We start from the raw sequence: 25,488 nt of genomic DNA on the forward strand, positions 1-25,488 counted from the left end.
GTACCTCTTGTGGGTGGCCCTTGCAATCTTTGCAGATGGGTGGAGGAGAAGAGTAATGGTGGAAGACAGAACCGGAGAGGTTGTCGATCATCAGCATCTCCCCCTCCAATGAGTCCTTGATCAAGAGAGATACGCTGTCCAGCCATTGGCTCTCCTGGAACACATACACACACCCACACACAGACATACACACGGGACGCAGGCCAGCAGACCAGTATTGCACGCAGGTGCCAACAGGTGCACATGCGGACATGCGAGGACAAAGAACACGCAGGGAAATGCATAAACATCGTAAGAGTTATACAAATTTCAGTGTGCACACGCAGGTATGCTGTTATACTTTATGAAGTCACAGACAATTGCACACAGTCACACATGCATATACGTACACCCCCACACATGTAGATTTCACGTTAAATCATTTCAAATATTCCTTCAAAAAAGAAACCTTCTCAAACGTGTTCTCTGTGTCAGAGATCAAGTACCAATAAACTACAACAAATCCCTCTCTGATAATTTGTTGGGCTTAAGGGCTAAACAGTGCTCTCTTTTGGAAAAAGGCTCCTCAATAATATGAATTCAAACCCTCATTAGCCAGTAACACATCATTTTACTATCAAAGCCTTCAGCACTGGAAGTGGTGCAATTACATTTGATATATCACCTCAATTAGGCTGTTCAATACCTTGTTGAAACAATTTAAGATTTAAGCATTTGCTTTGTGCTCTGGGTTTTATTAGGTTTAAAACAATTTAGACTAAATCAGTCAGGGTTTTTTCTGTGAGTTAAATGATACCTCCTTGCTTGAATCTCATCTGCTAGATTGTTTTTTCCCAGAAACCAATCTGGCACAAAAAGGAAACTACTGACAGCAAAAGGAAAATACTTTAGAAGTGATTTCTGTGTTTCTTGGCCAGGCATCGTATTTCACAATGTATTAGTTGCATTGTGCCTGTGGCATAACCAGAATAACGGTATTACATAAGCAGATATATCCCAAAAGATGCTGTGAAACAAGGTCACTCCTCTTCAATCCCCACACATGTCTATTTTCATAACACATTTCTACAACACCGATTGCAGGACTATACTTAGATATCTTATGCAAACACACATTGTTGACTCATGCTGTTATATTACAGTCACTCATGGCTTATGTTTTGAGGGGGCTGATAATTTAAGAGATAATAACTGCACTCCCAGCATTATAAATGTACCTACACCATGCTGGTTTATGAAACAGTGTTGCAGTGCCACGATTTGGCATGCAGACAGAGTGGCAGTAAGGCTGACACTGCCATATCCAGCTTTTAAATACATGTATTTAAATTAAAAGAGCTTTTTTTTTTTAAACACACACACATACATACATTCTGTGTAGGTGGGAGTTTGAAATAAAAAAATATTTTTGATTGACTGTGGTGGCCTATGTGCTGGCCCCCATTAATAACTGTATTAGTGGACAACAATGAGGGCCGTCTACTGGGAATGGAAGTTGAGAGAGAGAGAGAGAGGAGAGAGCTGAAATTAATTACTGCGTTGATCTGACTGTCACTGGCTCGGCTATTATCTCTCCTCTCTTATTCCCTTACTCTCTCTGTGTCGGCTTCCTACAGTGTCGCCTTTAGTCCCTGTGCAATATATTACTAGTGTTTCACCATGGAGTCAAAAAATGACTGTTTCAGAGTGTATGATGGCCCATTATATAATATTCTAGTTGCAGCATGGGCTGTACCAAATAGTTAAGACACTTTTAAGATTCATTTATAGCATTGCCAATTAAATACTGCATATTTATTACTTCTGAACAGTTGCCGAAGTAAAGTATTTGGATTCCAGGGGTGGATGCATACGATTGTTTCTGACTCGTGTGATCCAAACATTTCCCATAGCCCCAGAGTGTTGTTAACTTCTGCAGATGTAATAATTTTTCCGAAATGCACAACGACATGTTTTTATCTAATGAAATATCCAGAAACATGAGCCTTTCAAAAACATTTCGATGCGGGCAACAAAAGGTTTGCTATACCTTGCTGAAATGCACATAAAGGGAGGGACACACTGCTGAGAGATACATATTAAAAAGAGTAGGTGATTTAATCAAGCTCTTATTTTTTCATTTTTAGGGTGATCATCCTGCTGGTAATATTACGACAATATATTGAAATACAAATAGTATAACCACTCACTCACACACACACACACACACACACACACACACACACACACACACACACACACACACACACACACACACACACACACACACACACACACACACACACACACACCACACACACACACACACACACACACACACACACACACACACACACACACACACACACAGGACCTGTGCTCTGAATAAATTGCATCGGTCTGCGAGGGCCCTTATTGCATCACTCGAGAGACAGAGGATGAGAGGGGGAGATAGAAAGAGAGATAGGGAGAGGGGGAGGGTGCTGTCAGTGTTTTCTCCATGGTCTGTATTATGTTGGTTTGTCACGCTGAGCTAAAAATGACTCCCGGCAGCCAACTTTAGCTCTACGAAGGTGAGACTCTTCATGGCAGCCGATGAGTCATCCTTACGTGTGTTCCTGCGTGGATATATCTCAGACTATTTTTAGCTATTTCATAATGGAAGCTTGTGTCTCTGCTGTCAGACTGCAAGTAGAAATGAGAGACCATCTACTCTCAAACCACCGACACAGACAGGGAAAGGATGATTTCAAAAATGTAACCTGTGCGTGTGCAAGCTCAAAGAGTCTCGAGGGACTACTGAAAGGTTGATAAAGGCTAAATGAATAGAAGATTGATTGAAATTAGATTAAAGTTGCTATAACTATACTGAAACAAACTAAAAGCTACTTTAAGAAATACATATGGAAATAAATGTCCTAGCCTCCACTTTCCTCTGCTTAATATCCCTTAAAAAGTTTGTTCTACTTTTAGAAAATGCCTTTCATTTCAGCCCAATGCTTTTACATTCATATTAATTGATTTATTAATATGTCGCTCTTGTTCCACGTTGCAAATAAGGCACAGCTAGGAGATCTCTTTCCTTTTCATCTGACTTTTCTTTGTATTTCCTCTCTTTGTGTAGATGTTTAACCTTTCCTTGCACCCTTCCTTCCCTCACAAGATGTGTAAAACAAAAGAAACAAAAGCAAAAAAAAGAATATTGCAAAGAGATTGATAAAACGTCTGAGTGTAATTACGGCAAAATGTCGCCAGTCATTTTCACACAAAGAAATAGAGCAAAAATTCTCCACTCTCTCACCCGTCAGCCACATTCAAACACGACTCAGAAATTACTGTCATTTTGTTGACCTCTTTTGTATTCTTCCAGTTTTTAATCAAATATGTAATTTTCTCTGCATGATGCAAGGCATTGATACATCGCTAACTGACAGGCAGCCAGAGAAGCGGAATATAATATTCAGCTGATACTGTGTCTGAACAAAAATCATATAAATATACGTAATACAGCTTTACACTGGGTCTACATTAAACGTATTACAGTAACTCTAATGCAATTATAGGCATTGGTTTATTTTCATTTAAAAACTGAATCTCTAGGCATTAAGAAAATCTGCAATGCATCGTGCTTTTCCAATCTTTTATTATATAAGGTATATTTTCCTTTTTTTGTTTTGTATATATACATATATATATATAATGGTCCTAGTTTCAGTGTCAGACTGGACAATGCAGGAAGGTTTCGATTGTATTTAGATCACTTGTTTCCTTACAAACACATTTGAGGCATAATGCACAACAAAGCCAAACAATTGAACTTTGTTTTGTTCAAACCCATTAATGGCATTATATAAAAAAAACTGCTGGCCACTTTAAGCATCCCAAGAACCATAGCTGGTACAATCTGGGACATTATAAAAGAGAAAAATGGAAATAAATCAATCAAGACTTAATTTGTGAATGGCCAATCCATATCCATCATGGAAAAGATCTGCAAATTGGTTTGAGACATCCCTACTGGCACACACACACACACACACACACACACACACACACTCCCACCCTCATGAAATTGCAAAAATGCCTTTGAAACTTTATGGAAACAAACATAAAATAATCCTTGGACTCTCTCACACACATGCGTACTGGAATACAAACACTCACTTGTGCTGGTGAGTACAGGTTCCGGCTGGAGTCACGGAGGTTGAAGGCTCCTGAGTGCGTGCTGCCTGCTGAATGTCGCATCTTCCTCACCGCTTCTCCCCTCTCTCTGCTCGCACATCCTCTGTCTTTTCCCCCTGGTGTGCCTCCAAGTCCTTTGTCCACCCTCCCACCCCCGCAGCTGGGGGCGCCCATGCAACAGAGGGTGCCCTGGGCCAGCTCCAGCTCAATTTCTGCATCCATCTCCGCCTCCTCTTGGGCCTCCTTGTTGGAGTCGTCCAGGTGCTTCATCAGCACGGCCACCACCACATTGATGAGCACAAACTGGGCGGTGAGCACGAAGGAGACAAAGTACATGGGCGAGATAAACTGAAGGCTAGGATTGCAGGCATAGTCCACATCAATGCCATTGTCTGGTGGGCACTCCCGCAATGTGTCCTGTTGTCATATAAGCAAAAGAGGAAGAAAAAGGGGGTTGGTTAGGAGTAGGGGTAGAAGAAGGGTATTAAAGGGGATGGGTAAGCCATAAGGAATACCACATTATTTGGATAAAACTTTGTGAAGATATAGGAAGTGACAGTGTATGGTGAAGGATACGTTTCTGAATTGGATGAACTAAAAAACCTCAGCGTTTGGAGGAAGAAAGGACTTTAAGAGAGTGCTACCGCTGCCAAACAAACTCAGTTAGTACATATGTATCCAGGTGAGTTTGGATATGCCGTATAGTGCAAAATACAGAGCTTTCTCTGGCAGAAATCGGCTTAATTATCACTATGTAAATGAATTTGACAAGGGCTACAATGTAATGGACAATCATTTATATGTAAAATTCTTTCAAATATTAGTCCCATAGCCCGGCAACAGATTACAGTTATTAATATTTACATTGCTTGAATAATCATTAAAATAACAAGCGAAAAAAGACGAGTCAGGTTTTAAATGTCATCGTACGATTCAGTGAGCTTAGCCGAAACACTCCTGAATAAATATTGATGCTCATAAAACAATATGTTAAGTACATTTTAGGTAATGGCATGCCTCAAGCTCATGTTAACAAGACTATTTGTAGTCATGACAACTTTGTCAAATCATCATACATTTAATTGCTTTGCTTCTATGCAAAACAACAGGAGCCTTTTTTTTCTGCCTTTAGCCTTTTTATAGTGGTTTGCAACTTGGGTTAATAGAATAAAAGTGACAAGTGTTTTCTGGAGGAAGAACACATATCTTAACCAGTCTCTGACCATAAATACCCATGTTAGCACACTGAGCTGAAGATGGTCTTTCCTATCTTATTTTGCATGACATGTACACACTAAGCACGACATCTCCTTGTGTTTCCACTCCTTTTCCATCTTGTTTTTACACATATTCATCTTCTAAATCTCCATTTACCCTCACACGTGATGCTGTCCCACCCAATTTCTCCATTTTTTGCTGTAATTTACTCTCAAGAGGAAAGAAATCCTAATAACTGGTCAGTTCTTTAAGCCGCTTCCTATCCTCTCATCTTCCCTCTTATTACAGTTCGCCAGTGCCTCCTTTTTCTCCCCACTGCTTTCTTACACTCTCCCTCATTATTTCCTTCCATCGCTAATTACCACTCTGCCTCACCGGCCTCTCACTAAACCAAGGTAGATCTCACAGCCCAGGTAGTAATTTGACAGCGAAAATGACAGAGATTTACTCAGAGAGGGAGCATCTGTGACCGGCTGATTTGCTTCATGGCTCGCTACCATCCGCACTACCTGTATGCATCCAGTGTGTTTATTGGCCCTACGAAATGCATCATTATAATCTCTATTTTTCCTTGGAGCTTACATGAGCGCATGATGGGGATAGCTGCTGCTGCTGCTGGTAGAGATGTGTGTTCAGGGAAAATTGTGTGTACGTGTGCGCACAGTTACTCCCCTGCCCATCAGTAAGGAAATCTGTGCTCCCGATGCTGAGCAAGCACATTCGCGTTTCATCAGTGGGTATCATTAGAGTGAAAGATGAGAGACATAAAGGAGAGTGTGTCTCTTAACTATCTCTCACGACCTTTTCACTACTTTTTTTTAAACAGCATTGTTGTAAATAAAAGCATGCAATTTATGTTTTTACGATTACCTACTGTAATGTGGCTGCTACTTGAAGAAGATGAAGATGAAGATTCAACTTTTATTGTCATTGCACAGAGTACAAGTACTAGGACAACGAAATGCGGTCTCTGCATTTGACCCATCCTAGTGTTAGGAGCAGTGGGCTGCCATTATGTACGGCGCCCGGGGAGCAGTGTAGGTAACCACCACGGTGGCACTTGGTCTTTCGGGGACTTGAACTGGTGACCTTCCAGTTCCCAGGCCAAGCCCCTATGGACTTCGCCACCACCGCCCGTACTTCATTACGGTTTATATGTTGTACCTACGTTTATAATACTGTGGCTTATCTTTTTCTACCTTGAATGAGTCCCTTTTAAGAATTCTTTATTCTCTGTATTGTTGTCTTTGCTTTAACAATGTATATTTCCCCCCTGTCGGTCAACACAGGCCTTTCTGATTCTGCTTCAGTGTATTTTCAAGCTCTGTTACTCACAGTTAAAACACAAATGATAAGTAAGTAACTTTGTACCTTCATGATGCCATTCCAGTTGTCGCCCGTGGAGACTTGAAACAAGGTAAGGAAGGCCATGCCAAAGTTCTCAAAAGTAGCGTGACGACTCATTCCCTCACATGGGTAGTCTTCGTTGCATACTGAGGATGAGAGTTATATGGAGGGGGTGGTGCAGAAAGAGGTGAAGTTATCATGTCGTACAAAAGGAAAAGGTGAGAGGATAAAGAAAAAGGATAAATGGAACAGGAAGGGGGTGGAAGGGTTGACAAAAAGAAGAAGAGATTTGTGAATTTTGAATAACGCTGAACATGTCATTGCTCCCAAAAAACGCAGAGGCAAGCATCATTCCTGACGCTAAGCTGGCTGTCTAAAGAAGCCAACTCAGTGTAGACAAAGTCTGTTGTCAAATTGGTCGCAATGTGACCAAACACTCTATTTGTCTTTGATTTTAAATCCCAAAATAATCTCTGCAATGGCCTCAAGAAGCAACACTTGCATCTGCCGCTAATCCTTTTTCCTGCCAAGCTCCAATAGGAAGTATCGTTGCCACGGGCTGCAGCTGCAGCTCACAAGGGAAATGTGACGGAAGAAATACCTCCTTACTTCAATGTGGATATTTTAGGACAGCACTTATGTATCAGAATATTGGAGAGTGGGCTGATTCCCCTAATGGCAGTCTGACTGCAGGAGGGAGAACTGATGAAAGGGAATAAAAGATGGAGAGGAAATAAGGAGATTTTCATAATCAAGTTAATACAACTCCTCATGATTTTACGTGCACAAGCTGAGTTTACTATAATGAGTACACAGAATATGGACCCACAATTGGATTTTCCCACTGGGTCAGACATTTAAACATGCTGCTTTGTAATTGCTTCACACCTACAGCGATGATGTGTGGCAAATGTGCTCTTCCACTACAGCGTTATCCTGTCCTCCCAACATTTTCTACACGTGATGAAGGATTAATCTAGTAAGTGGACTGAGGTAATGTGCATTAACACATAACACACATTTCTCAAACGTCTAACTCATCCGCTGTGAAAGGAAAAAACGTTCCACAAATGCTGTTAATCATTCATCCAATCAAAATGTTGGACTAAATATTCAAATACATTTATCACAATAAATCAATGTGATTTTGTCTTGTACCTAGTGCTAGTGGCATGTGTCTGTGTCTTCAAAAGACTCAAGAGATCATGGAAAGAATATATTGATTTGCAGTGAAAAACAAAAACAAAACTTTGTTAGAATTTATATTTTGTGCTTAATGACGCATTCCTTTTCAGCATCATGACTGGATATCACGAGTACTCACCAAGTTCTCCAAATAGCTCTACTCCTAAGGCGGCGTAGATGAAAAACAGCAGCATGAAAAGCAGGCCCAGGTTACCCACCTGCAACACACATGCACACACACACACACACACACACACACACACACACACACACACACACACACACACACACACACACACACACACACACACACACACACACACACACACACACACACACACACACACACACACACACACACACACACACACACACACACACACACACACACACACACACACACACACACACACACACACACACACACACACACACACACACACACACACACACATACACACACACACACACACACACACACACACACACACACAGGAGAACATCTTACCATGCACGTGTTATAAACAATTTGACATTGTGAGAAGCATTAGGCAACAAACAGTAATTGCTGATGTTAAATCAGCCATTGACTTGCTTGCTATGCTCGATTGTACATCATTTGACCACATTTTAAATTGTTACTTATTACTAATTACAAATAGGCAGGAAATCAAATATAAAAGGTGTAAAAGATGTGCATTAACAACGTCAAATTCTGTGTTCTGCAAACCATGGCACAATTTCCTCTGAGACCTTTATAAAACTGGAACCCTGATGCTGTTGTAATTTTCTGAGTTTGGGGGTTTGGGACTTGGCTCGGTTCCACCACAAAACAACCTTCTGTTACCACGACTCAATGATGATGATGATGTTGCATGGTAAGCACTCAGGGCAAAATCTAATCCCATTACAGGGATTCAAAACCCAGTCCCCTATTCACCGTCTTTAACACTCCACTAACAACATCGCTCCACCAGGAATAAGGAAACGTACTTTCAAATAGTTACTATAACTATAACGCATGTGCTCCAAAGAGGGTTTGGATCCCTTCACCTGGTTTTTTGGGGAAAGACAGTACAAATGTGTTGTTGTGTTTGGTTGAGCGTCAACATAATGACTGCTTAATCTAAGGAGATTTCACAAAGGTTGCATCGCAAAGAATGCTAATTTAATAACTTATGATGAGATGTTTGAAGCAAGCAGTGTTATAATTATTTCTCTATTATACTCAAGGTTTTATCATCTTGTGTCATCTCTCCTTTATAAATCCCTTTGACGATAACAGAAGAAAAATCAGCTGACTCAGCAAGAATAATAATGCTCCAAAGGCTTTAACCCTCATTGTCTGATATGATTAACCCGGTCAATATTGCACTTAATGAACCAGCTATAGGCATTGGTGAAAGAGGACAAAACAAAGGCATACAACATTAAGTAGCATTCACATTTTAAAACTTCTAAAGTTTCCTTTCAATGTAGACAAATAAGGGCCATTACATGCAGCACACACTGATGAGTCCCTGTGGACTGAGTGTAATTGAGGTAATTGCCATATAACCTTTCATTTGGAGTGCTGTAATAATTCTAAATGTGACTCTTTGCCTGAAGTACATCTCCAAGTAATTGCTATGAGGCCTGGTGTACTCAACAATCTGTGCTTGATAATGACATGAGTCAATGCGAGATCCAGGATAAGGATGAATGCATTTTAAGAGGTTTTGCCACGAGGGATTGAATGGTGTATTCAATGGGGATAAATAACTTACCCTGTACTGGATAAAGTATTTTTCTATTATTGAAATGAGTCAATCTTTAATCATCTCCATTTCTTAGGCTACAAACTAATATCTTTTGTAGCTCTGATGCCTTCCCAAAGCAACAAAAAAATAAATAAAATGCATTTCATGTGGTCTCCACGTCTGCCTCAGGCTATTCTCACGGTTTCTTAGCCGTTTCCAGAGAGCAGATAAAACAACTGGCTCCACTTTATAACCAACATGATATAGGCTATTAGCGTTAGTGAATGCTGGTTGCAGCCATTTCACATCAGTTGTAGAGGAGAGGATAATGGAGATTGTTTGTAGGTAAAATCCCATTTTTACCACGTCTTTGCATCGTAAAGCCATGAAAAAAACATTTAACTTAACATGTCAATGAGCCGTTAAGCTTACTACCCCATTTAGTCTAAGTGCATGGATCCCCCATTACATCTCCATGTCCTGCTATGGCATTTAAATATATGAATTACTTGTGGAACTTGTGAAGCATTCACATCATGTCTAATCTCATGAGTTATTATTCTAGCAGTCATCTATCTGTACGTGCCAAGATTATTCATACTTTTCTGCCTTCTCATACCAATATTACCTGTTCCGGTGCATAACTATACCCATAAGCCTTTGCTGAAATGTCAATACTGTCAGTGTGATGTAATGAAGGAATGTTGGAAGCCCGCCATTTCCTTTCTCACAGTGAAATATCGGGTGATATCAGCTCAGGTTAATCTCTCGCCAGGTGTAATGCCTTCACTCTCACCTCAATATGCACACACACCCATACACACAGAGAGACCTCCTGGAACTATTTAATTAGCCCGGGTTTTAATTACCTTCCCCCGATGCCCTTGGGATGAAGCAAAGGGCTCAGTGTTAATGAGAGGGGGATCAATAAAAAAAGAAAGACAATGAATCTGTTCCCCCTCACCTCTGCCTGCCCTCCTTTCCCCACACCACCTGTCTCCCTTTGTTTGCTTCATGTCACTTTTGATGGTCAATGGGTCACAGTGTGTCCCTGCATGTCCATAAATGACCTGCCTGTCCAAACGACAGGCTGTATTTAGAGTAACATTTCCACACAAACAAAAGCCGGAGTTTGGTGGTGGTGTGCAAAAGCATGTGATTATAGGAGAGTGTTTCTTAACCACCATTGACGTCATTGTAGTCCGCTTTCCTAGTGTTTAACAACAGTGAAAACAGGTTTAGTTTTAATATCAGTGTTTTGTTTTGTCCGCCTACAGTCCTGCTAATATTAGCTCCACTTGTTTCTTTAATACGTTAGAACCTGACGGCCTATGACCAATAACATCTATTTGTTAATCTAGTTAAAATATTAAGTTGAAAATGTACAAAAGTATTTTTTAACATTTTTTTTAGCTGTGGCTTAAACTGGTCAATGTATGACTTTTTCTTGAGGACAACCACAACGCTGACGCACGAACCAAAAGAATACATTAATTATATTCGGAAGATAATTTCCTTGATTAAGATTATAGATTCTTCTAGGTCTGAAAATTGTTTAACCCATTAAGGATAATGTAAGTTCACAACTAAGCAAAATATTATACATCAACCTAATTGTTTTAGTAATTTATTTTGCAGAAAAGTTACATATGACATCTTTAAACCACTGAGAAAGTATAGGGCGCCAGATGCTGTTTGTGTATTATTTTAGAAATGCAAAGTTTCAGTGCACTGGAACGATTTGGGATGGCCTAGAAATTGCCTGACTTTGTGGACACTTCACCATCAACTGAACTATAGACTGGTTTAAGAAGCCCCCACTGTTTCTAACACACTGTGGAAGCAGCAGGAGTCAGGGTACTCTCCATGGTGCTGAAAGTGAAAACAAGACAAAGCCAGTGTGTGTGTGTGTCGTGTGCATGGTCGTGTGTGGTGTGTGTGTGTGTGTGTGTGTGTGTGTGTGTGTGTGTGTGTGTGTGTGTGTGTGTGTGTGTGTGTGTGTGTGTGTGTGTCTGTGCCAGTCAGCCAGTCTGTGGCATGAATGAGTCATCTATCAGAGTTGCCTACAGGCCAAAAGAGAAAGAGAGGGGGGGGCTAATGCTACTCTGGCTATTGACTGAGACCGCTCAACTGTCTCTCTCTCTCTGGGATTGTGTGTGTCTGTGAGGAACACAGAGGCAGAGACAGTGTGTACGTGTGTGTACCTGAGGCAGGGCTTGGACCACCGTATCCAAAAGGGCTCTCATCCCTGTGGCCATCTTCAGCAGCTTCAGCACTGTGTGTGAGAGAGAGAGAGACAGAGGGAGAGAGAGAGAGAGTGTGAGAGAGAGAGAGAGAGAGAGAGAGAGAGAGAGAGAGAGAGCGAGAGAGGAAGTGTGGGCAGTTAGGGGGAAATCCCTCAGGTTCAATTACAAGCTAAATGGGAAACATTTAACTGTGGAAAGGTCAGTTCTTCATTTATTCTCCCATGAAACTCTCTCACACACACACACACACTCAAACTGCCCAGTCACTGGCTGCTATGCAACTGACCTGTAAAAGTAGATCACAGTTTAAACAGATCTAGTTTAACACCAGCAAAACAGTTAACAGGAAATTGGGCTTGGATAGGACTTGTGAGCATTGGCACACAGATACAAAGAGGGCAAATAGGCTGTTGCTCAGGAAACGTAAGCCCAGGCTTTTGCAGATGCCTGCTTGTCAGTGAATGAGTGTGTGTGTGTGTGTGTGTGTGTGTGTACATATTTCACAGTATAATGTACCTCGGGCTATCCTCAGTACTCTCATGATCCTGATGATGGTGGGGTTGATGGGAAGGGCAGCACTGATCTCGATCTCCTCCAGGGTGATGCCCATCACTGACAGAAGCACAATGGCGAGGTCCAACTGGTTCCACCTAGCGTTCACACACACAGAAAGCTCATGTAAATAAAAAAGGTGTGGCACCACACACAAAAAGTCAGTGCTGTCTGAAAAAGGTTCTGGACCTTACTAAATAACGAGGCATGCATAATTATCAGTTATGTTTCGACAATTTAATCTCCTTAAACAGCTACCAGTGATGCCATCGTGTCTCAGCCCCAAAAGCCCTCAAGAGATCCAGCAAATGCTTGTCAAGGCTTAAGGACAGATGGAAAACAGATATTGCCAAATCAGATGAATATGGTCGGGAATCAAAGAGATTGAAGCTCCCATGGAAGTTGCGACATCTCCATTAAGTACAAAATATTTTGACCTGATGTAACTAATACACTTTTGTCCAAATCCCCAGGTGTTCATCTTTTACTGCCCCTTGTAATTGCTGCAGGAGGTGCTGTAGTCGTCATTCATCTTTGGCAATTTTTGGAAGATAGTCAATACATGTTTTTTTTGAAAATCATCAGGGTGGCAACACGAGGTACAGAGAGTGCTAAAACATTTGGCACCGCTGATTCATTTGTCAGAATGCTTGCCAAAATGTTTAATTTAAAATTCTAATGACAACAGTGGAATCCTCCAACACACGCTAATTTCCCTCTGTTAAGAGAGCCTATACGTATATCTTTTTTTCTGGATCTATCCAGCTTTTAAAGGCGGAAAAAGCATGAATGTAGCCAAACAGTCACTGAAAGGACTGAGGACGACAGCTGTCTTTGATCATATTTACAATATAATGCTGCTTTATTACTTCATCAAAGTAATACAGACAGCAGCACACCTGATAAAAAAGCTTATTTAAATTGACATTGGGATTTCATATCTCTGCAGCTGTCAGCCTTATTACTCATAGGCATATCACACAAACATTCACATTACATATGCTACAAACTTACACCACCGGCAGTTCAGTTATTGCCACATGTAGCAGCGTGTTTGTGTGTAACCTGCTATTCCATTGACCCAGTTCTGCAGCTGGCCTGAGAGTCACCCCAGCCTTAAAATGACACGGTGCACAATGACTGCTCACAGCTGTTGCTGACACTACATAAAAAGAGACAAAGTGCCAGCTGATAACCATGCAATAAATTCTTCCTATATCCGCCCATCTCTTTCCACTTTTATCACTTATGTGTCCTCCTCCTTTTTTGTCTTTGATCAGTCCTGCTTCCCCTCCTATATATTATCCGTCCCTTCCACATCTCATCACTCCTGCCACCATAGCTCTCTTTTTGAAAAACTACAATAAGCCGATGACATTAAACTACCATCAGTGTAATATATGCTTCCAAATCTTCTCCTGACCTTAATTAGTCCCCACATATCCCTGAGAAGAATAACACATCTGTCTCATCGTTGTGCTCATTTGGATGAGTGACGAATCAATTAGTCTCTGGACTCTGAGTGAATGAATGTGGGAGTGAACAGGCCGGCGATGGGGTGCATTTCCCATGCAGGTCAAACAAAGGTGAGTACAGTAAGATGGGGAAATGGAAAGTGCAGTATCACAAGAGGACAACCCACACATAATTTGGTTTCTTTAAGAACAATGGTGCTATAGTTCGCCCAATAGCTTTTTATAAGGAGAAAGGTTTAAAAAATGAAAAATTTGATGGTGACCAACAACAACAAAAACCTTTACAGAAAGCTGGAAACGTTTGTGTCTTACTGTGACAACGAGGATAATAATGTGTGATAACTGTCAAGATATTTTTACCACAATATGGTTTAGCCAACTGAACGCCTCGGAGCCTGCTCACATCTTTCAACATGTTTCATAATCCTCTGTATCCTCAAAGCTGTTATTCCCTATTCCATTTATAATGATCAAAGCAGGACGCGGATTTGTGCAGCCATTACTCTTTGAACTAAATAACTGTTTATTATGGCACTATTTATATTATACGTTAAATCACCAGATTACGGGATGTGCCTGGAGCCCCAACAGTGGCTCTAATGTTTTAATATCCACATCAAACATGTGATCAGTGAGCTGAGCTGAACAGGAGATATTGTCATGTTTGGTGACATTGTATATTGTTTTGTAATACAAAGCTCACTTGCATATAATCCAGAGGGTATTTATGTTTTCAGGCAATTTATTGAAAAAGGACATAGGAAAGCTGAATGACAATCACCATGATCTGAACCTCTGCTGCAGATTCAGAAACCCCACAATGAATTGATGAGTATTGCTATAAAAAATCTATCTTGTTTTATAACCATACATGTGTAAATACATTGTACTACCAATAAGCACATAGATACACTTACATGCCCACAGAAAGGGATAAACACTCACACACACACACGCAGTATAAACACACACGGTATACCTTTCTTTAAAGAAGCGACGGAAGCCGAAGGCGATGAGTTTGAGTATCGATTCCAGTACAAACATGGAAGTGAAGAAATAGTTGCAGTACTTCAGGGCGAGATCCAGAGACTGGAAAGAGAGTGTAAAAAAGGAGTGTGTGTGTGTGTGTGTGTGTGTGTGTGTGTGTGTGTGTGTGTGTGTGTGTGTGTGTGTGTGTGTGTGTGTGTGTGTGTGTGTGTGTGTGTGTGTGTGTGTGTGTGTGTGTGTGTGTGTGTGTGTGTGTGTGTGTGTGTGTGTGTGTGTGTGTAAACAGGGTAGGATGGAGTATTAGCATCAAGAGGAAACTGAAGCACAGGAATAGTTCCCATTGTTTGTTAAGTACAATCAAACATGCTGGAAGGCAAGAGAGGACATCTTCCATTCATGGCTCAACAAACACTTCACATTTCATCCACCAAACAACAAACTATTAGCGTAGTATTGAAATTGTCCAAAGGCAAGCATATTTAATTGCCTTAAACATCCAGCCCAGCTTCCTGCTCCTGCAGAGGCTGTGGATTTGTTTTGCTTATCTGTGTTCTCCTTCAATAAATAGAGCTGTGTCTCCAAAGAAGTGGGAGGCAGGCAAATGTCAAGACAAACAGCTGACAAATATCATCAAGACCTGTGATATTTATCTGATGCTCGGTCAGTTTGAGAAAGCTTGCTCCATTTTAAATGTCAAACGGGCATCTTATCTCAAGGACAATCACTTTTCCTCACCCTAAAAAAAACCACAGCCAGCGCTATCAGGCTTTTGAACCTTCATTCATCACACATGAATGGACAGATGTATGTACAGCTAACACGCTCTGCCAGAATAAAATCAACAGCGCAATCACAGCTCCTTTGTGGACTCCAGCTACACACAGTCTGGATACAGCTTCATGGTGGTATCACTGTGTCTTTATACGAAGCTGCTGTTTAGGGAAGGGAAGGCTTTTTGCAAGAGCTGCAGTTGATTCAAGGAAAACAGACAAAAAGAGACATTAATACTCAGCAAAAAATCCAGGAATAAGTTCCTCCTACTGAGATGGAGCTTGTAGGAGTCCGTCTGTTTGTGTCGACATTTTGTGAAACAGGCACTTTTGGGAAAGTCGGAGCTAAGTTGCACACATCTCTAATTACTGACATAAATTCAAGAATGCAAGGCGCTCCTCCTAATTTATCATCCACACACATAACTACTCTAGTGGACCAGTGCCAGCTGCTGCACTCCCTAAACATGACACACCAATTTCTTTCATAGACAACCACATCAATTACACCTCCTTGTAGCTTTGCTTACATGTGGCTGTTTGTAGTGCTCTAAGGACATGGTGATGACGTTGATGGCGATGATGAAGGTGATGATGAGGTCCAGGTAGTGGTTTGTGCACAGTGTGTGGATCATCAGGCGTATGTGGCTGTAGCTGGCAAAGTAGGGTAGCTTCTGGGCTTCTGTTGGTAGAACAATACATCAACAGGCTTTTACATATATTCCATCATGTGTAAATGAAATAGAGGGTAGCTTCAGATGATTGTATTCTTAGTTAAATATTTTGTTTTCCCTGCAGTGATATGAAGTAGTTATCATGCCATACAATCATGCTTGGGTCAGATTGCTTTGAAATGTAATTACTGAAACAAATGACTTAGCAATGTTTGTAATTAGCAGCTTTATCCCTTAGATTAAAACAAAAAAAATCTAATCCAAATACTTTTGGTGATCAGGCAAACCTTCAAGCTATAACAAAATAACTAATATTGGAGCAAAATTAAAACAAACTATCCCTGTTCCTACTAGAAACTAAATGAGAGACCTGAGCCACTGAGAGCTTGTGAAATTTACTTTGAACAAGCTGGAATCACTCCTGGAAAAACTAACAGCAATTATGACAATTACTGTTTGTTTGTTTATTATAATCTGTCAGTCCCTATTTCCATCTCTTTTCCTCTGAACAGCAGATCATTTCATCAGTGTTAATCACAGCTCTGCATGCTAATAGACAGTGATTTTTATAATGTGTCATTGTAACAAGAGAGTTGTTCAAGCTCTGGTTTCAGGCTGTTTAGTGTTTGTAATAATAATAATAATAATCTTTAGCAATTCTCCATAAATCAATTCCTGCCTCTTCTTTCTTAATGACTGTACCAATCTTTTATCTGTCCACCGACTCTTAATATGCCTCTGTTTTTGTCCCCAGCGCCTTCTCCTGTCATACTTCTCCTCTTCTTTTCCATTCGCCGCTGACGCTTCTCCTCACGCCTTTTGGCCTCTTCCACCTCCTGGTGCTGGCGACACTTGTGGAAGTTCTCCACCACCACACCGACAAACATGTTGAGGACGAAGAAGCTAACGATCAGCAGGAAGGAGATGAAGTACAGCAGCATCCACGGGTTGTTGTTGGTCACAGGCTAAAGTTGATAACAAACAGAGAAAGAGAGGGAAAGAAAAACAGATTTGACTAGATTGACTCTTTGCAGAGTGAAGATTAAGCCTCAGGTTTATATTATATGAATATATATATATATATATATATCTGTAAATGTGGGCACCTGTTGGTCCACAGCCACAGCATCCAATCCGTGATACATGATGTTGACCCAGCCGTCCTTTGAGGCGAGCACAAACAGGGACATCAGAGCCTGGACAACAACGAGGAAGAGAAAAAAAGACTCTTATCTTTATTTTTTGGACACTTTTCTTTTGTCCTGTTGCACAGCAGACATGCAATAAACCGAAATGTCACACAAACCTGCCCCAGGTTGTCAAAGTTGTACTTGTGGTGGACCCACTTGTAGCTGGCTTGCAGACAGTCTGATTTGTTGGTGATGTTTTTGACGTCGGGGCCAAAGCAGTAAAAGAACTTGCCTTTAAACAGCTGTCAGGAGAAGAAAAATGAAACCACGCTTTTGATGCTGTCTGAGTACACGTAAAAAAAAAGGAGAAATAAGCCTTTGGATGCTCCTGTGATGAGATGAAAGGGGGCTCCTAAGTGAAATAATGAGCTGTTCAAAGATTGCACCAGCATTAACTGTTATGCTATGATGAAAAGGAAGTAGGATGACAATGAGATTTATATTAGGCAGAAATTAATGTGTGCGCCTCAAAGCTAAGATAATAACAATCATAGTAATGGGTAGGAACACACAAATAAACCTAGAAATGTCCTACTTATAATAATACTAATTAGCATGCATTGTTATTGAAAAAGCTGCCCCTTGTTCCTACCTGGACCCCAAGAATGCCAAAGATGATGAAGAATGCACAACAGATGAGGACAATGTTGCCAATGGGTTTGAGGGAGGTGATGAGGGTCTCCACCACCAGCTTCAGACCTGGAGCTCTGCTTATCACTCTGGAGAGGGGAGAGGGGTAAGAGAAGAATAAGGAAAAACAATTAAATGTGCGATTATTTATCCATGTAATAGCTTTAATTCCACACATTAGCTCAAAGCCTGCACTATTCATGGGAGAGAAACACATTTATTGAAGATTACATAAATGAATAATTACTGTTACATTTCACTCTGCTGTGGAGATTGTTACATAACTCTGCAAATGTTATTTTTGATCTGTTTGAGCTGTTCTGTCATTTTGTGTGGGAGAAACATTTTGATCCATTTAGGACAAAGCTGTGCAGAGCTGCCACAAAAAAACAGTATGAATCAGCAGGTGCAAACAGCGGGCTAATTATTATTTGTCTGTACCTGAGGGGACGCAATGTTCTTAGCAGCCTGAGAACTCTGAGCACACCCAGGATCTTGGCCCCGCCCGCCATGGACACGACAATGTCAATCAAAGACACAAACACCAGGAAGCCATCCAGAATGTTCCAGCTGCTCCGCAGGTAAGCCTGATCCCCTACATACAGACCCATGGAGACCACCTGAAGAGAGAACGTTTTGTCACGGCTGAATATAAGAACATGGACCGTCGGTTTGTGGTTCGGCTCTGTAAAATAAACTGTCAAATGTGGCAAAATATGAACACGCAGCACACCGAAAAAAACAAAAGATGAAAGTAAAAGAGCGAGAGGTTGATGCTGTTCACACACACACACACACACACACACACACACACACACACACACACACACACACACACACACACACACACACACACACACACACACACACACACACACACACACACACACACACACACACACACACACACACACACACACACACACACACACACACACACACACACACACACACACTCTGCCAAGATAGCTACTTGAGCAGACACAGCTTATACTGTATCTGCCAAACACATGAACACATACAGTATGTGCACATGGACTCCTATACAGGAAATAAGGATAATAAAGGAGACTCTAGCCCAGGGGGGTCCAAACTATGGCCCGGGGGCCAAATGTAGCCAGTGGGCCATTTTGAATCGGCCCTCAGCTGTTTCAAAAAGTATAATGAAATATGGCCCACGAATGAAACGTGTGCTTGTCTTATATTGTACGTCTTAAACAGATACAGCCCCGGAGAAAAATAAGAGACCACTTCAGCATTATCATTTTCTCTTGTTTTATTATTTATAGGTTTGTCTTTGAGTTAAACATTTTTTTATTGTATTCTATAAACTACTGACCTTTTTTCTCTGTGTTGGAATCCAACAGACACTGGAATGGCTGCCATACATGTAGAGATAAAGATTAAAGATTCTATAAAGAGTTGTCTTTGAAGTTTTTCCGGAGCTGTATATGTAAAAATAGATTATACATTATCCATCTGTTAATAAGCCCACTATTTGACCTACATTTGGTTGATTTTGCTAACTTTTAACTTAACTGATAAGGCAATATACCTCACCTCTAGTGAGTGGCCCAGCCCTTTGTATGTTTTACTGTATGTGGCCTCCGGAGAGAAAAGTTTGGACACCCTTGCTCTGGACCAATGGTACCTTTGGTTATGAAATGTACACGTGTGTTCACAATGACACCATCTATGCTGTATATCCATTGGTGCAGTGATATGTGTTGCAGTTTTTCCGTCCCAATGCCTTTAAACTTGCTTATTACATTTTTAATGTAACACCATTTGACAAACAATGGCACGTGACTTTGAGAGTGAGAGATTGATGTTATGCAGGCATTGTAATACATATGCACACATCTGAATGTGTTTTCCTATGTAACAGTGGGAGCATCAAGAATCTGAAACTGACATTTGAATGTGTTTGCCGAGTGTCTAGTAAAGCTCCAGAGACTCGATGGGGGTTAGCATGCAAACATATCAAGATGGTCGAAAGATCAATGCATGGCAAACATCTTAGTTCTGAATACCGAAATGTACACTGAATGTACAAAATGTCTAAGCATGTGCTGGTTTCACAATTCTGACTATATTATTGTTTAATCTTATACTTGAGGTTTTGCGATAATGCCGTCTTACAACTCAATAAATAAGATGCTTTTTTGCAGAGTGCTACTTTGTGTCTGAAGCTGCCTCATAAAATAACACTTGTAAAAGTTCTGCAACATGCTGACCAATCATAAACCCTGCTGGGCTTTTTATGTGGCTGCAGCTTGTACACAGCACTAAACTCAGTGGCGGAGTCGTACCGAGAGATTAATGCTACACAAACAATCGCACAGCAACACACATAACGGAGACACGAGAAGCGTAGACAGACAGAGGCACAGAGGGAGGCATGTAAGGCTCGGCCAGGGGGCTGACAACCCTGTGGCTTTTTGACGGTCTGTGATTGGTTAATAATTGATTGTGGGAGTGCATAATTGATGGCCCACTTGTGCCAAAGTCTTTCACAGAGAAAACAGAGACAGTGGCAAACGGAGGGAGGGAGATAATATAAAAGACAGACGGGGTTAGGGAAAGATCAGGAAAAAAATAAAAGACTGATGAGAACAGAGGGACCCTAAGGAAGTTGGAACACAAACTTTATAAAGAAGCTGTCAACATCTGCAAGGACAGGAGGACAGAGAGAGTGTGGGGGAGTGCTGGAGAAGCATTGCATCCATAAAAGAAGCCTAACCGCTAATTAATGACATTTCTTAATTGCTCTATTCTCCAAAGGAACATGGGGATTGCGAGGAAAGAAGGAGCGGGAAGGGGTTGGGCTGTGGGAGCACTGAAGCACAGTCAATTCAGTGAGAGACAGAAAAAAACAACACTTTGCAGCGCCTGCAAACTACACCCAGGACTCATTGGATGTAATACAGACAGTTTGTAAAATGTTACCTTGAGTGTCATCTCAGTCACAAATATGCCAGTAAAGATGTAGTTGGAGATGGTGAGGAAGACTCTTTCCTGGAGAGGGATGAGAGAGGTTACCAGAAAGATGAGATGGGGCAATTAGGCATTGTTAAATCCTACTTACTGCACCTTTAATATAATAAAATGGAGTTTTTCTCCAGAGAATAACCAGGGCGAGCTCAAAAGCTTTTAGGCACACATGCACAGAGACACATTTCAGATGGAATTACCAAGCTGCCCTGAAGTATCTTGGGCCTCTCCAGAGCTACTGTGATGCAGTTGGAGAAGATGAAGGCCAACACCACATAGTCAAACAGCTTATGGGCTATAATGGACTGGCATATCTGTCTGAACCTGGAGTAGCAGGAAAGAAGAGGAGAGGAGGAATGAGTTCAAGTTGAAGAATGTAAAAGTAAATGTTTAACCACACTTCTAAAATGCATTTAAGCCAAGAAGAGGCAGACACAATGAGGGGTGACAATACATTGAGGTTAGGCCACAATTTCCATTCGATGAGAATGGGAGCAGAGTCCCCCGACAGTGCAGGAGAGCTCCCTTACATCTTCTTGAGCAAATAGCCTCATTCAGTCCCTGTTTATATCACTACTAATTCAAAACAAATTAAATTAACAACGCTCTCAGAAGCACCACACTCCTGAGAACAGTGCTCTGCTGGGAGAACAGAAGAGAGAGATAATAGAGGATCAGACCGAGAGAGAGAGAAATATTGGACGGTTAAATACTAGACATGCATTTCTTTAACATGCGATACTGTGTACTGCCAAAAAGCAATTAAATATCTTTGCCGTAGTGTTTATTGGAATGATATCTAATTCATTAAATAGGAAAGTTATTGTATGTTGGAACAAGTGTTTAAATGGCTTTTATTAAACCCTATTCAAACTGCAGACTGTAACACAACATCACAAGTTAATGCGGAATTTAATGAATTGCCCATGGTATTTAATGTACCATATCCCCCCTGGGGCCTGTTTCTTGCTCTCAAACAGGAGGGGGAGAGGGTAGGAAATATCACAGTTTTTTTTTTTTGCAAGGTGTCGATCAATACTCTAATGTAGTCCTGCTCTGTGGAAGCTTGGCAACCCGTCCTTCCTATTGACGAGGCGAGAAAGGAATCTGCCCACCCATCCTTGATATTGTTTTGATGAGACTCGTCCCGTGGCAAGACGATAATGACTGTATTATCTGTTGTTCACACTTTGGCTGAAAACCAGCCTGCATTTTAGGTCAACACACTCTTGATACAGACAATCACTAAATGCAGTGTGTACAACAGATTGCATTACCCTCTTAAAGTCTCTCTGAATAGCGGCTTCCTCTGCCAACATGGCTGTCTTTCAGGCTCAGTTTTAAAGCTAGAGTTAAGGTTCTGGTATCATATAAAAGAAGATAGGGCATCCATTAGTACCATGTCCTACAAGCTTGTCAGAAAGAGGATTAAAAACTCTCCAAAGTGCAGTTTTTTCACATCAAATATAATGGCATTATGTTTGTCTTGTATAAAAAGGTCTCTGGATACTGGGGTCATGGAATTATATAAATTGGGTTTGAATAGAAAGCTGTACAGACTAAGCTGTTTACTCTACAGACAAAAACTAGAGCTTTAATGTATTTGTCATTCTTTTAGTTTCTTTTATTTTGAAATCTTTCCTCTTTGTGTCTTGTTTTACTTCCTGCCTTGTTTCCTGATTGTATGATTGTGTTCACCTGTTGCCCTTGGGTTTCTGCTTGCCCTCTCCAGCTGTGTCGTGTCTTTGTGATTAGTCTTGTGTGTGTATATAGTCTTGTCATCCCTTGTGTTCCTTGTCAGTTCGTCGTTGTTGTTCCCTTGTCCGCATGGTTTGGATTTGCCTCGTCTGTGTCGCCTAAGTCTCCCCGGTTTGTTTCTAGCTTTTCTTTTCTACTTTTATGTAGTTCAACCTTGGCTGCTTCTGCAGCTTTTACACCAGCTTTAATTTAACAAAAGATCAGCTTTTGTTAATCTGCCTCACCCTCTTTAGTACTGCTCTTGGGTCCACATCTCTGCCTAATCATGACAAAATTCAGTTTCAGACAAAAACGTTTTAACACCAAATAAGAGCACTACTGATGATGTTTGTTTTAGGTCTTTATGTCTTTTATGGGATTCTCGACATTTTTTAAGATAAAATCTCAAGTTAGAAGTGGTTGAACCCTGTCCCAAATCTGTGTATCTGTGTTGATTGGGAATCAACCCAATAACTTACAATACATAATATAGCATGAGGGTGGCAGTACTTACTTCAGCTTTTAGCTCTTAGACACTCAAGTGTTAGATTTAGATTTGAATAAGCAACACAGATGTTTGTGAGCAGAAACTCTTGACAAACAACAAATAATTCAAAATACTGTTGATTTGCTGTCCGCCTTAAAGACACAGCTGGTGAAAAAGTAAGGAAAGAGTGGCGCAGAGTGAGGGATTAAAGTGACTCACCTGTTCCGTGGGGAGAAGAGGAAGACAGACCAGTCCTCTCTGGACTCACACCAGTCCGGTTTGTACGCTTCTAACATCTTCTGGATACGGAAGCACAAGCTCTGCAAAACGCATACGTAACACCTCACATATTGGCAGAGCCTATTTAGCATGTGCAACATAAATCCGAAAGCTAACACAAAAAGAGAAACAACAACTGAGAAAAGAAACTGTTAAAAGTTAAGACCCATTATTTAAATGATTTACAAAAGCGAAACACTTCTATAGCAACAGCTCGGAGCATCTTCCAACATTACCATCTGTATAGCTCTCCCCCCCGCTGTCTAAATAGTCCTTTCTAATTAACCTTGTTTCTCTCATACCCAGACTTGTTTACAATGAAAACAATAGGAGTCCCACGAGGCCCAGGTGATAGGGAGTGCAGGTTTTATACAAAGTACTTGAAAATCCTACACAAGAGAGCGGGAGATTACCGTGTGTGTAAGATCTTGTACTTTAACACAAAAGCTAATGGTTCATTTATTGAGACGCACAAGACTAGATTCTGGTCTTTGTTCTTTTTAGATGCAGTTACTCTACCTGTCTTAGGGATACTTATCTGCATCTCTGGAATTTGTGTATGATAGGAATGTTGTAAAACCTTGCTCCACTTACTCACTGGGCTTTTCCTAATGCTGTTACCATTTAATTCCCTACCACACGCACTAATCGGTAACTTACATATTCAATGTCATCATCCAGGTCCTCCCGGTCCTTGCTGCGTGTGTTAACCTGGGGGAAGACTTCAGACATTAGCTGGCTCTGGGGGTTCACCCCTCCAGCATGCTCAGTGTGGTGTCTGTGTGGGGGCTGCAGAAGCTGAGAAAGAGGAGTCTTCCCATTACAATCTTGGTGAACCCCTCCCAAGCCACCCAGGCTGTCGTGTCCACTGCCACCGCCTCCACTGATAAGCATCCCCCCTGAGAAGCTCTTCTTCCTGTGATGAGCATGGAGCATCAAGGGGGGCATAGGGTGGTGTGGCGGCAGTGGAAGGTGCGGGGGTCCTGGCACCTGCAGCAGGTGGGGCAGCTCAAGAGATAAGGCTCTGCGGTCCCTCCTGGGTACAAAGTGACCTGGTAGCATAGGAAAAGGGAGGTGCAGAGAGTGTAGAGGAATAGGGGGCGGAGAGATGAGAGACTCCTCCTCATCTTGGAGGACATGGTGGAGGTGGCGGCGCGGGGATGAGGAGGCACGAGGACCCCGGATACGGAGACTTCCTCCAACCACTCCGCCAAGGCCCCCCAGGCCGTAGCCATAAAAGGGCCTTGCAGACGTGGTGGTGATGGCTGGGCTAGCAGAGGGAGACGAGGAGGAGCAGGGCCGGCATCCTCCCAGGCTGTTCCAGCTCGAGCGACGGGCCCACAAGGCCTGAGGGTGGGGTGGCATCGGGCGACCCCAGTTGTGGTAACTTCGACCTGGAAACTACAAAAAGAGAGGAGGAGAGGTTTCTTCCATGTCCTGTAATTCTGAGAAACCAGTAACAGAACAAGGAGGAACTCGGAAAGTTCAAACATTTTATGGGTTCTTCTTTGGCCCATGCTCCATTCTTCCACCAAGTTTCATGAAAAAAGGGCCAGTAGTTTTGCGTAATCACGTCCACTTACCATAGCCCTCTGCTCCAAGTTGGCCCTTCCAAGAGAATTAACACTGTTCTTCCTGGAGTCGAGAGCGAAGGTCAATCTATCTCCCGGAAACACACCGTGGGACAGTGGGGACAAGTCCAAGTGCCCGTTAGGGGTTAGCGTACAGATCTTTGGGTCTGTGGGAAAGAGGGAATAGAGAGAAGAAGGAGAGCGGAGTAAAGAAAGAGGGAGGGAAAAGATGGCGCTCTCCATCAC

At 41.6% G+C, this 25,488-nt stretch overlaps 1 protein-coding gene across 1 annotated transcript in view; it reads right to left on the bottom strand.

Moving 5' to 3' along the window:
* Positions 1–25,488, bottom strand: part of cacna1ia (calcium voltage-gated channel subunit alpha1 Ia) — a 140,652-nt gene that overhangs the window by 11,910 nt on the left and 103,254 nt on the right. Inside the window, exons 16-33 of the mRNA XM_063904518.1 lie at positions 25,255–25,409; positions 24,332–25,072; positions 23,612–23,712; positions 21,369–21,492; positions 21,124–21,192; positions 18,616–18,794; positions 18,137–18,263; positions 17,661–17,786; positions 17,461–17,550; positions 17,127–17,319; positions 16,211–16,362; positions 14,903–15,012; positions 12,413–12,546; positions 11,855–11,925; positions 8,051–8,129; positions 6,751–6,872; positions 4,144–4,578; positions 5–154 (exon numbers count right to left, since the gene is read on the bottom strand). Coding sequence (XP_063760588.1) covers positions 5–154; positions 4,144–4,578; positions 6,751–6,872; positions 8,051–8,129; positions 11,855–11,925; positions 12,413–12,546; positions 14,903–15,012; positions 16,211–16,362; positions 17,127–17,319; positions 17,461–17,550; positions 17,661–17,786; positions 18,137–18,263; positions 18,616–18,794; positions 21,124–21,192; positions 21,369–21,492; positions 23,612–23,712; positions 24,332–25,072; positions 25,255–25,409 — 3,158 coding nt within the window. The remainder of the gene's footprint in view (positions 1–4; positions 155–4,143; positions 4,579–6,750; positions 6,873–8,050; positions 8,130–11,854; positions 11,926–12,412; positions 12,547–14,902; positions 15,013–16,210; positions 16,363–17,126; positions 17,320–17,460; positions 17,551–17,660; positions 17,787–18,136; positions 18,264–18,615; positions 18,795–21,123; positions 21,193–21,368; positions 21,493–23,611; positions 23,713–24,331; positions 25,073–25,254; positions 25,410–25,488) is intronic.

Source organism: Eleginops maclovinus, chromosome 16, assembly GCF_036324505.1.
Source record: "Eleginops maclovinus isolate JMC-PN-2008 ecotype Puerto Natales chromosome 16, JC_Emac_rtc_rv5, whole genome shotgun sequence".
Taxonomy (NCBI): Eukaryota; Metazoa; Chordata; class Actinopteri; order Perciformes; family Eleginopidae; genus Eleginops; species Eleginops maclovinus.